The following is a 13,241-nucleotide window of genomic DNA, read 5'->3' on the forward strand; positions in this document are numbered from 1 at the left end:
CTTCCCTTCTCAGTTTATCCGCCTCCCTTTTAATTAACCACTCCACCTTTCTCTTATATTCCGTTAAATCATCTCCCAACCATTCTGACCTCTCCTTCAGTTTTTTTTTTCCTTTCATTAAATCTATTTTATCCTTAAAATTTTCCTATTGTTGTAACCCGACCCTGGCAACAGCAAGACCGCGCCCGCGAAGGCGCAGGCCGGGTTAACAACCGGCGTCGATCGGATCTTCCGATCGCGGAATCCGCTGATCGATCGACGCCTTGCACTTTTCACGTAGGCAATGACCGAAAACGGTAATTATCCCATGTGTCAGAAATCCGCTGACTGTTGCTTTACCGTCTTAGCAACAGTCGCGTATAAAACCCGCGGCCGCCGAACATTCGCGGGTTATTTTAATTACAACTACGACGCGGTTACGCTGCCCGACGCCTGTACGGTGTTAAGGAAGAGAATAAACAGTTATACCAAAAAAGAAGTCTCTTTATTTGTCCCCTCGTGGGTTTACAAAGTGCTCCGGGAGGACGGACCCCTTGCACCGTTACCTGGTGCAACACTATTTTACCCACACCATTCCATATTCTTTTTTATTCACCCCTCAAATCTTATTTATTTCTACTATCTTTGCCTTTACTCCAATAACACCAAATATTTCCTCCACCTGTTCTCTCAATGTCTCTTTCTTCTCCTCCTTAATTTTTATTCCTCTTATTATCAAAGTATTTTTTCTCCACTTTTTTTTTTGTCTTTCTTTTCCTATTTCTAACATTCTCGTTCTCTCTTCCAGACACATTACTCTCCAACCTATTTCTTCTGTAGGCCTTCCTTCTTGCCTCTCCCCTTCTCTTTTCTCTTTCATCTTCTTTTTCAACTCTTCGATTCTCTTATTTATCACTATCTTTTCTTTATTCCACAGCTTTTTCAGATCCTCCTTTTTTATCTGCGCCTTACACTCTCTTATTTTCTCCATCTGTGCCTCTATTCTCACAAAACCCTTTTTTATTTTCTTTATTACAATTTCAAACCCTTCCTTATCTTCACCCCCTGCTTCCACCCTTTTTCTATCCGTCCCCCCCTTATTTCCTTTTACTGGTGACTTCCCGATTTTGATATTCTTCCTCAATCCTTCTACCTCCCCTTGCTCCATTCCTTTTTCTTGTTTATCTTTTCTTTTCTCTCCTTTCTGCATATAATGCATAATCGGGAGGCTATTCGCTCTTTCCCTCATTAGGCTTTCTACTTTTGTTGGTCTTCCTTGCTTTTTTTTTCTTTAACTTTTCTTCTTCATTCTCCAATCTCATTTTCTCCTCTCCTTCTTCTTCATCAACCTCTTTTTCTTCTCCTTTACCTCTTTACTCATTTTCTCTATTTTTCTTTCTCGTGTTACTCTTTGATCTCTTGTCTACACTCCCTTCTCTCCTCCTTACTTTCCTTTGTTCTATCTCTCTATTAATTTTACACTGTCACTTCCTTCTTAACCTCCAATTTTCTCACCCTAAATTATTTTAATTTCCTCCTTTTTTTTTCTTTTCTCACTTTTTTACCCTTCCCCCCTTTTTTCTTAATTTCTCTTTTCTCCCAAAAAAAACTCCTTCCAACCACCCTTTTCTTTTATCTAAAACTGTTTCTTCCTTCCTTTCTTCTTTGTTCTATCTCTCTTTCCTTGTCACTCCACCAGTGCCTTCCTAACCTCCAAACTTTTCACTACCTATTTTCCTTCAATTTTCCTTTTTTCTTCCTCACCCACCTTTCCCTCCAATCTCCCTAGCTCAACTCCCCGAACCCCTCTCACCTAATTTACTTCCCCCACAAGACTTTAAAATTCTCAAAAAACCTTCTCACAACAAGCACTCCTCAATCACACATCCAAACGCTACACCGTCGGAAGCGAGAGTCCGTTTAATCATGTTATATTATATACTATATATTTTTATATCATACTTTTATTATTAAAACAATTATATACTTTTATATTTTAGAATTATTCATAAAAATATTTTATTTATTAGTAATTACCTTAAAAAAAAAAAGAGGTAAGTGGGCCTCTTTAAAAAAATTTTTACACATTAATTGCATGTTTAAAATTAGGAATTTTTAAATAAGTGCTTAAATAAATTTCAGAAATAGTTATATTTGCCATACGTAGTAACATAACGTACTACGTATGACTTAAGGGGGAAGGTGTCACATGCTGACAAATTTTTAATTTTTAAAGAAATTAAATAACAAAGAATTAAATATTAAATCTATTTTTATCATACTTATGTTTTAAAACAATAGTTCATTGATACCAGCTGGTACCAATCAGAGTAAACTATATAGTTTTTGGAGTTTTAGGAAAAACTCAAATAACTCGAATATCTCGGTCTACAAGCGTCGGAAAAATATCTTCCACCACGCATTTTGAAGGGCTTAAAAGCCCGCGTCGAATGCCGCAAACGAGAATAATCTATCTCTTTTAGAACGCGAGATATATAGTTTTCAAGTTATTCGAGTTTTTCGAGTTTTTCGAGTTTTAGGAAAAACGTATTATACATATATTTTAATACGTTTATAAGAATGTATATATTATACATATTTTGCTTCTGGTATCAGCTATATACATAAATGAATAAGTTATGACTTTTATAAGTGGAAAGTACCATGGTTGATACTTGACACAGTAACATTTTAACATTTACATTAAATATGTGAATTAGACAGCTAGAATACTCAATCTTTCAGTAATCTAGCTGATTATAACACAAATTTCTTGTAAATGTGCAAATGGTACTATTGCCATACAAATACCAGTAACTTCGCCTGAACTATTAAAATATTTTTGTAGCGTAACGACTAACAGCGGGCCTGCTAACTTGACGACCGTGCGAGCGCCGGTTCGAGTACGGTTATGTGCGTTCTCTTAATTTTTTTTTCTAATTTTTTTAAAATTTTTTTTATAATACCATGTGCACAGAGAAATCATATTTTTTATAAATAAATTGTTATTACGCTGTAACAATTTATTTATAAAAAATATGATTTCTCTTTGCACATGGTCATCAAGATGGACAGGACAGGATAGACAAGCAGGCAAAGCTAGAAAACAGGCAAAGGTCTGTTATTCTTATGTGCACACGTATTACAAAGTTCCAGATGTCGTTACGTTCCGGTACGGAATTTGCGCTTGGCCTGTCATATCGACGTCGTGCAAGTTCGGCGACGGGTATAGGATTCCCTTAAGGTAAAACTTAAAATGTCGTGTAAAAATACTTCTGATATTGCATTTAAATATGCAAAATTCACGATAATTATTAGATTGTGATCTTTGAAATTTTTATCCTAAAACATTTTTCTAATAAATTTCGGCCAATTTTTTGCATTGCCAACAATGACTTGACCTGCAAGCCATGGGTTATTATTTATCTGTTCTATGGTGTATACCATATTAATATTGTAGTCCACAAATATTCTATCACAAGATGTTCACAACTTGAAATTATTTCAGTAACTGAGAAATTATAACTGGCTATCTGAAGTTACCTGTTTTAGTTTATTTGAATTACTTTAAAGCAGGAACCTAATGTAAATCACGTTTGTACATATTAGCTTCTGATGTTGTTGATCATTTACATTTGATAGTATTCAATCTACTCGGCGTGTTCGTGCTTTATTCTGTCAGTCTTCTCTTGTTACTCATTGTTGCAACAACTAGTTAAGATGAAGCTGCACGAGTTCTTGACACTATGCAACGATCAAAATTAACTTTTGATTTTTTTATTTAATCATAAAATGCTTCCACGTAAACGAAAATGTCCAGTTTGCAATAACAATATGTATCTTGTGCGTGAACAACATATTTTGCGGTGTAATCGTGCATATTATGTAGTGAATAATAAACGCAAACGGATAAAAAAACAATGTAGTATGAAAATAAGTATTTTTTTAAACACGTGGTTCGAAAATACTCATCTTTTTCTTCAAAAAGCATGTCAATATATTACTTATCATCTGATGCTGCGACCACCTCGTCAGGAATTCATACAATCTAAACTTGATATAACAGCTCATACAGCAGTGGATTGGGCTTCTTTTTGCCGAGAAATATGTTCCTTATGGGTTGAGAAAAATTCAGAACAATTAGGTAGAGAAAATGTAATTGTAGAGATAGATGAAGTAAAAATTGGAAATCATAGTTTAATAGAGATATTTATTATACAGAGATCAGATTTATTGTTGGAACAAATGTTTAAACCTGATATAATGTTCTTTGATTATTAAAGGTCGATTAATAACGGGGCAATGGATATTCGGTGGAACCGAACGATCATCGGGACGATTGTTTATTTAATCTGTTTCTGATCGTTTATCATTGACTTTATTAAATGTTATTCAGAAGTAAATTAAGCCAGGAACCACAATTATGTCAGATAGTTGGAGATCGTATAATTGTTTAGATGATTCTGAATTTAAACATTATACTGTTAACTATAAGATAAACTTTGTCAATCCTGACAACGGTGCTCATACACAAAATATTGAGCGTGCTAGGCTAGAGACACGTGCTAACATTCTACGCTATGAAACACGCAAAAACATTACGAAGGGTATTTAGCTGAATTTTTATTTTGCCGAAAATTTTAATTTGATACTATAATTATCACATTCTTTGATGCAATTGCCGATATTTTTCAAATTTCTGAAAACTCCGTATAACAAATTATAATTAAACATTTATTTCTTTCTTTCAAAATATAATTACAGTTATTTATACCCACCCATCAAAAAGCAACAAATATAATAATTTATTGCTTTAAATGACTTAAATTTATTCATAAATACACCACTTCCACATACATATAGCCAATTATACCCATCAAAATACCGTAAATAACTGCTATATTTTTTAAACTTTTTTAGTTAATGTCTTTTAACGAAAAGTGACCGATCTTTAAAAAGTGGTCAAGGTCACTCAGAAAAGTGACCTTGACAACATATGTCAAGGTCATCGAAATCGAAGAGGATGATCCTTTTATGCATAATTACCAAAACCGCGCATGAAATATATCGCGCTAGATAGAAAAAATAATAAATACAGGGTGTCCCACCTTAAGTGTCCACCACCGCAGATTTAGAAAGATATTGAAAATATAAGTAAAAAAGTCCTATGCTATTTTGGAAAATTCTAAACCGTTATTGAAAAAAAATAAAAATGTATAAAATGTATAGGCGTAAGAGCGACAAGGAAGCTGCGCGTAAGTGAGCGCGACAAGCGAATGGTTAAAAATGGCGCCGTCGCCTGTCGCGCTCACTCACGCGCAGCTTCCTTGTCGCTCTTACGCCTATACATTTTATACATTTTTATTTTTTTTCAATAACGGTTTAGAATTTTACAAAATAGCATAGGACTTTTTTACTTATATTTCCAATATCTTTCTAAATCCGCGGTGGGAGACATTTGAGGCGGAACACCCTGTATATTACTCTAACCTGCGATGAAATAAAGAATTATATTCGCAGCAATAAGATTTATATGCGAAAATAACTACCCGATATACCACATATCAGCTAACGCACCATGCCAAGTTGTTTAAGATTTTAAGCGAAAAATAATAATATTTTTCCGGCCTGCGACGGTTCAAAATCTTAGACGTGGCCGGGTGTGTGAAGTTAGCCCCCGTACTTTCGATTTCGATAGTTCCAATTAGAGTTCCAGGTCCCTTTTCATATGAATAGGAGTACTTTAAAATTGCAAAAAGAGTTCCGGCGAATTGACCGAGATATCGCAATTTGAAAAACGGGGGGCTAACTTCACACTTTTTTTTTACTTTTTTCGTCCAAAAATAGTTCTGAGGGGTTAAATACTTTCATTTGGACGTAAATAGGAGTACTTTAATATAAAAAACTTTTTTTCATTTTTCAACTTTTTTTTTTTAATAAAAAAAAAATTTTTTTTCCAAAAATAGTTTTGATCGATCACATCGATAGAACTACTCATAACGAGAAGTACTCCGTAATTTTTTTTTAAATGTCTCCATTAGAAGCCCAATTATTCGACTTTGCTGTTACGCCGCGGGCGTAACCGCTCGATTGTCACACGAAAAAAAATATTAGAGTACCAGTAGTTCCCGCGACGTATTCTGAAAGCGCGTTAAAAACTAAAAAGAAAATGTTAATAACAAAACGCGATCCGACGAATAGATCGCGAGATATTCGACTTTGCAATTACACCGCGCGCGTAACCGCTCGATTGTCACGAAGTTAGTTGGCATTCGAAGAATGTACACAGAAGCACGTGCGTGCTTCTTTCGGTTTGTTCGTAAATGCGTTTACTTGCTTGCTTGGTCTGCTCAGCCAATTGAAGCAGCAATTAATGCCCAAAGTTTGAAACCGTCTATCAAATGTTTTTTCTCAAAGCTACTGAACGTTGGCGAGAAGTTAAACATTCGTTGCAAATTGTTTTGCGCGAGTGGCTCGGTAAGAAGATACGAAAAATGGCTAGATTTACTAACAGTGAATATACTGATATGATTATTTGTTATGGTGTGGCGGAAGAAAACGCGCGGGCCGCAGCACGCGTTTACCGCGAAAGATATCCGTATCGTATCTATCCCACGGATAAGACAATTTTGAGGTGCGTGCAACGTGCAAGAGCAACCGGGTGTGTCGATGTGCGGCCCCGAAATTTTGAATACCCGGTACGCCGGGTAGACGTCGAGGAAGACGTTTTGCGCGCCTTCGAGGAAAACCCGGGCAACAGCGTGCGCCGCGTATCTCGAGCGCTGGGAGTATCGCGCGCATTAGTGCATCGCATTATTCGGGAGGAAGGGTTGCATCCGTTTCATTACCAACGGGTGCAACAACTTTTCCCGCGTGATGTAATACAACGGATTTATTTTTGTGAAGGTATTTCTTTGTTCTGTATTTCTTTAAATTAAAACGCTTTTTCTAAAAATTTAATTATTTATGAAACACATGTAGGCTTCCTGGCACAATGTCGGCGAAATCCAAGATTTCCTGACAAAATCCTGTGGACGGATGAGGCGATTTTTACGCCTAACGGCGTATTTAATTCTAAGAACATGGTAAAGTGGGCATATGAAAATCCACATGCTATTCGCCAGTGCAACTTCCAATATCGGTGGAGCCTTCACGTATGGGCCGGTATAATTGGAAACAGAGTAGTAAGTATTTTTGTTGCATAAAAACTCATTAAATAAAAATAGTAACAAGATGTGTAATATTGTTTAATTTTTTTTTTAGATCGGACCACATTTCCTGCCACCACGACTCGACGGACGACAATACGCTGACTTTTTACGAGACGAACTGCCGGGACTGTTGGAAAATATTCCATTACAAATCAGGCACGAATTAATATTTCAACAAGACGGTGCTCCGGCACATTTTTCACGTCTCGCGTGGGAAGTACTAGATAATATTTTTGCGGATCGTTGGATGGGTCGCGGTGGCCTCATCGCCTGGCCAGCACGTTCCCCGGATATGAACGTGCTGGACTATTTTGTATGGGGCAATATTAAAGCAAAAGTTGAGCACATGCGTGAGCGTACAAGTAGAAGAGGTTCGCGATGAAATTATAGCGGCCTTTAATACAATCACACCTGATATGGCGGAAAGAGCAACACGACAAATTGTTCGAAGAGCCGAACTTTGCTTACAAGCACAAGGACGGCACTTCGAGCAATTGTTGCGTTGAGCTTTCCACCAAGTGGATTAGGCCTCCTGGGGACACCACTTTAAAAAAAACGCACTGAGCTATCTACCTCACCGCATAAGGTGGTGTGGAAACGATAGCGTTATAATGTCGCAAAAATTTCTTATTAATTCGTTTGCACGTTGTCGCGTTATATCGCTCGCGTATCGCCGCATCGTCTCGCCCGCGCGTCGTCGCATCGTCTCGCTCGCGTATCGCCGCATCGTCTCGCCCGCGCGTCGTCGCATCGTCTCGCTCGCGTATCGTCGCATCGTCTCGCTCGCATATCGTCGCATTGTCTCGCTCGCGCGTCGTCGCATCGTCTCGCTCGCGTATCGCCGCATCGTCTCGCCCGCGCGTCGTCGCATCGTCTCGCTCGCGTATCGTTGCATCGTCTCGCTCGCATATCGTCGCATCGTCTCGCTCGCGCGTCGTCGCATCGTTTCGCTTGCGTAACGTCGCTTGCCACGCCTCCCGTATCGTCGTACCGCTCGCTCGCGCGTCGTCGCATCGTCTCATTCTCGGTCGAATATAATTGTTAATATCTCGTAAATAAACGCCCAAATTTAAAAATGGCATGGGACTTTCTTGTTCCTAATAATTGGATCTACCTATTTCTTCAGGGTGCGTCATGAGGTATGAGACACCCTGTATATACAGGGTGTCCGAAATATTATTAGCAATATTAAAACTGTGGGTAGGGAATCAGATTTAGAGACAAAAAGTCCTTTACAAATTTGTAAAATTCGTAACCATTGTTGAAAAAAAAATTAATTTGTCTAGCGCAAGAGCGACAAGGAAGCCACGCGTGAGTGAGCGCGACAGGCGACGGCGCCATTTCTAACCATTTGCCTGTCGCGCTCACTCACGCGCAGCTTCCTTGTCGCTCATGCGTTAGACAAATTAATTTTTTTTTCAATAATGGTTACGAATTTTACAAATTTGTAAAGGACTTTTTGTCTCTAAATCTGATTCCCTACCCACAGTTTTAATATTGCTAATAATATTTCGGACACCCTGTATATACAGGGTGTCCCAGATCAGTGGACGATGCCGAAAATGATAGGTAGATTTAATCGAATTAAAACGAAAAGTCCTGTACCATTTTGAAAAATTCTCAATAGTTTTCAAGAAAAAAAATAATTTATGTACGCGTAAGAGCGACGAGGAAGCGTGGGCTGAGTGAGCGCGACAGACGACGGTGCCATTTCTAGTCATTCGCCTGTCGCGCTCACTCACGCGCAGCTTTCTTGTCGCTCTTACGCTTATAAATTTTATATATTTTAATTTTTTTCTCGAAAACTATTGAGAATTTTTCAAAATGGTAAAGGACTTTTCGTATTAATTCGATTAAATCTACCTATTATTTACGGCATCGTCCACTGATCTGGGACACCCTGTATATATATATATATATATATATATATATATATATATATATATATATATATATATATATATATCTACAGAATAAATTACATAAATTAATATTGTAAAAGTATGAATGTGTTTGAATGTTTAAAAACTTTCACAAAGACTTTAGCATCGCATTCGATAATCGTTTTTTTCACCTGCTCTGTACTCTCGGTACGATATGCTATTAGTGCACCTTGTTTATCAGTTTCAGCTTTATTGATCAGTTTCTAAGCATGCTTCATTATTTGTTCAGTTTCTTCTTCAATTTTTTTGGAGGAAATTTGTTTTACCTCCTCTATTTCTTTATTTTTTGTCTTAGTAACCTGTGTAAAACAATATACATGTATTAACGATAATCAGAAAAATCAATCATAAAAATACTAATAATACATATTTAAAAAAATTAAACATAAACATTCTTAGTAATATTCTTTACAGATATAAATTTGAGTATCTTTTAATGACGTTAATGTTTTATGCGGAGAAGAAATAGGTGTTGAATGTACTACATTTTCCTTGCCCTTCCAATAAGATCGCTTTTCTTCTGCTTTCAACTTTTCTATAGTTTTTTGTTGCTGTTCCAATAATCTCGTCTTGGCCAGCAATTCCTAAAAACATTATTTTCCAATCAGCAATATAAAAAGAATATGTGAAAACTTAAATAAAATCATAATAATAAAATTAAGATTATTATTTGTCCTAAGTATTGAAAATATACATATATAAATCTTTCGAAGCATTTTTTAACGATACAGATAAAATTAATATTAATATGACGGCAATCGTTTTTCTAGTTCTTTAGAAAATTGTTGGAATACAAGCTTTAAACACAAGTAATTTAGATTAATAATTTAAATAGACAACTATTGAACTATTACTGAAGATTTAATCGTTACAATCTTTTAATGGCGTTAATGTTTTATGCGGAGAAGAAATAGGTGTTGAATGTACTACATTTTCCTTGCCCTTCCAATAAGATCGCTTTTCTTCTGCTTTCAACTTTTCTATAGTTTTTTGTTGCTGTTCCAATAATCTCGTCTTGGCCAGCAATTCCTAAAAACATTATTTTCCAATCAGCAATATAAAAAGAATATGTGAAAACTTAAATAAAATCATAATAATAAAATTAAGATTATTATTTGTCCTAAGTATTGAAAATATACATATATAAATCTTTCGAAGCATTTTTTAACGATACAGATAAAATTAATATTAATATGACGGCAATCGTTTTTCTAGTTCTTTAGAAAATTGTTGGAATACAAGCTTTAAACACAAGTAATTTAGATTAATAATTTAAATAGACAACTATTGAACTATTACTGAAGATTTAATCGTTACAATCTTTTAATGGCGTTAATGTTTTATGCGGAGAAGAAATAGGTGTTGAATGTACTATATTTTCCTTGTCCTTCCAATGAGATCGCTTTTCTTCTGCTTTAATCTTTTCTATAGTTTTTTGTTGCTGTTCCAATAATCTCGTCTTGGCCAGCAATTCCTAAAAACATTATTTTACAATCAGCAATATAAAAAGAATATGTGAAAGCTTAAATAAAATCATAATAATATAATTAAGATTATTATTTGTCATAAGTATTGATCATCAGCTCTACTGGAAAAATGCTAATAGATTTACTTATAAAGAAACTTTTATTTTTATAAAATCTATTCCATAAAATATAAATTAAAAAAATGTACAGTTGAATATCTTTTTATGCAGTTTTTTTTCTTTTTTGCGTAAAGTTATTATTAATATTAATAAGTTTATTTTTCTTACTATAAAATCTCTCTTTTGAATAGATTTTTATTTGCAAAACACATGTATGAAATAAGTTCATTTTCTCGCTTTGTTCTATCTTATCACGATATAGTCACATGTGCAAATATGATAATAGTAGGAGAAAAATGTAAAAGGAAAACACTAATTTTGTGAGATTACAACCGATGCATAAAATAAAGCTAGAGCTTTAGGAAACGGAGAAAGCAAACATTATTTACACAATAATTAGATAATCAAATAAATTATACATAAATTAAAATTCTCTGTTACAATTCCACAACAATCACGATTATTTATCAGGCCTGCCTGAGCAAATTATAAAATTATTCCATAAAGAATTGCATTAATTAAACTCACTCTTCAGCTTTACATCGTTTTTTTTTTCTCTTCAATCTGTTTCGTAAGTTTATTTTCCAAAGATTTCCACTGAATTCGTTCTTGTTCTAATAACAAAGTGAAATTCTGGAATAAAGTATTTTTATTTGTCACATTTCTTTACAATCTTAATATAACAATAAATTGTAATTATTTAAAAAAAACATTACCTTTGCAGTTTTATCCGTTTCTTCGAATTGCTTAATTTTTTCAGTAAATTTTTTTATTTGAGAATTTGCCTATAAAAATGATGCTATATATGTTACCAATTTTCTACTTCGATGTACGCACCCATAGCACCACGAATAGCATTTATATGACTGCCACCTCTGCCTATTACTCGGCTGATAGCATTTGTGGGAACGGACACTTTTTTAGAAACGGTGAATTCATAAATCTTCCCGAATCATCAGACTGTCCCCTGTAAACCACAATTACATTAGATAGCCGTAAATATTAATATTATTAATAATATAATAAATATTATAATATAATAAATATTTATAATATAATAAATATTATTAATTCACCAAAAACATAAAGAAAAGAATTTTGGAAAATTTTTTTCAAGAACATGTATCTTACATTCGTACAACTTCTTTCCATCCTTCTTCACGCTTTCCACTTTGTTTGGGGCTGGTATTACTCGTTTTCGATGATGTGTTTAAAGTATCTCCATCGTATTGATTATTATAAGACTTTTTTCCTTTGCCAGGAACATAAGTTTCATTACCAGTCGCTTCAAAATCTTCTCTATCAGCAGGATGCTTCAAGGAAGTTTCAAAAACTAATTGACCTTTCAATTTTCAATCGGAATTAATATTGGTGGATGTCCTAGTGGTTGTAATCGAAGTTGTTGATACCGATCCTGCACTGGTAACGCTATCAAGATCTTGTCATTTCTTGATCACTTGGAAATTGCGTTACGTGATTTACCATCCATCCATTTCAATACCTTAATATGACCTTTTCGAAACGCAGCCATCAGACAAGAAACCTAATCATAAAATATATTTTGTTTCAGATTTGACAAACAAATTTTTGATAATTACCTCGCTATTTAACCATTAATTTTTACCTTCTTTAAGAATTTGAGCCATCTCTGAAATATAAGATTATTAATAATAACATTTAAATTATATTTGATATAATATAATATATATACTATAAATAACATTTAAATAATATTAGTCACACTTACCTTAATTAACGGATCACTGCGGATCACTAACCTCACACGTCAAACTCACACGTCAATCAACAGAGTCGATAATATTATCAAACTGTCGATAAATCAATCCGCACCATCTAGCGACGCGAAAACGAAAGGGACATTTTTTGAGACGTAAAAATAACGACGGAGAATCTTAATAATTTTACTCTTGTAACCAAAATTATAATCGCGATATCTTTATTTGTAGACCACGCAGCGAAATAATAAAAAGACTTTTATTATATAAGTCGACCATAATCAATGCAATATGCCTATTAAGAAAGCGATTGGTTGAGCCGTTATTGAGATCCGGTAATCTACGGATTTCTCAAAACGTCGTCTCGCGTAATAGAGGCACGATAGTGCCTCGCTGCGCCTATACTTGGCGCGAGGCACTGCCGTGCCTCTTGATGTACTGATTTAAGCAGTATATAGTACTGATGTAAATAGTACAAAACACTAATGGAAACAGCATTCATTACAGATTTGAACAGTACGTATGACTGTTTCTGCTGTTATTTAATCACTGTTTTCTACAGTTAAATACCACTTATTGAATCAGTCGTCGTTCTTACTGATTCTTTTAGTGAGTTTTCACTAATTTTCAGTGGTATACTTATAACTGAGACCATCAGTGACTATGAACTATTTCTCAGTGAAAATGCACTGATTCTACTTTAGAGAGAAGGAGGCCTGCCCATCAAGTGGATCGCGACGCAAATTCCGGAGTTCGGAGGGACCGAAGCGGAAAACGCCCAACAGTG

At 35.0% G+C, this 13,241-nt stretch overlaps 2 protein-coding genes and 1 long non-coding RNA gene across 3 annotated transcripts; all 3 read right to left on the bottom strand.

Annotated features, from left to right (window-relative positions):
- Positions 1-598: 598 nt before the first annotated feature.
- LOC139109097 (golgin subfamily A member 6-like protein 22) lies at positions 599-1,228 on the bottom strand. The gene has a single exon (XM_070667911.1). It carries the CDS (start codon positions 1,226-1,228, stop codon positions 599-601), a length of 630 nt encoding a protein of 209 aa, XP_070524012.1.
- An 8,108-nt stretch (positions 1,229-9,336) lies between these two features.
- On the bottom strand, positions 9,337-10,947 carry LOC139109098 (coiled-coil domain-containing protein 34-like). The gene is made up of 5 exons (XM_070667913.1): positions 10,927-10,947; positions 10,506-10,607; positions 10,061-10,162; positions 9,616-9,717; positions 9,337-9,432 (listed from the first exon to the last, which is right to left on the bottom strand). Exons 1-5 carry the CDS (start codon positions 10,945-10,947, stop codon positions 9,337-9,339), a joined length of 423 nt encoding a protein of 140 aa, XP_070524014.1.
- Positions 10,948-10,973: 26 nt separating this feature from the next.
- LOC139108898 (uncharacterized) lies at positions 10,974-12,586 on the bottom strand. The gene is made up of 3 exons (XR_011546741.1): positions 11,850-12,586; positions 11,435-11,685; positions 10,974-11,351 (listed from the first exon to the last, which is right to left on the bottom strand). It is a non-coding gene; the product is annotated as an uncharacterized lncRNA (long non-coding RNA).
- Positions 12,587-13,241: the final 655 nt, after the last annotated feature.

This window comes from Cardiocondyla obscurior, linkage group LG16 (genome assembly GCF_019399895.1).
Source record: "Cardiocondyla obscurior isolate alpha-2009 linkage group LG16, Cobs3.1, whole genome shotgun sequence".
Lineage (NCBI taxonomy): Eukaryota > Metazoa > Arthropoda > Insecta > Hymenoptera > Formicidae > Cardiocondyla > Cardiocondyla obscurior.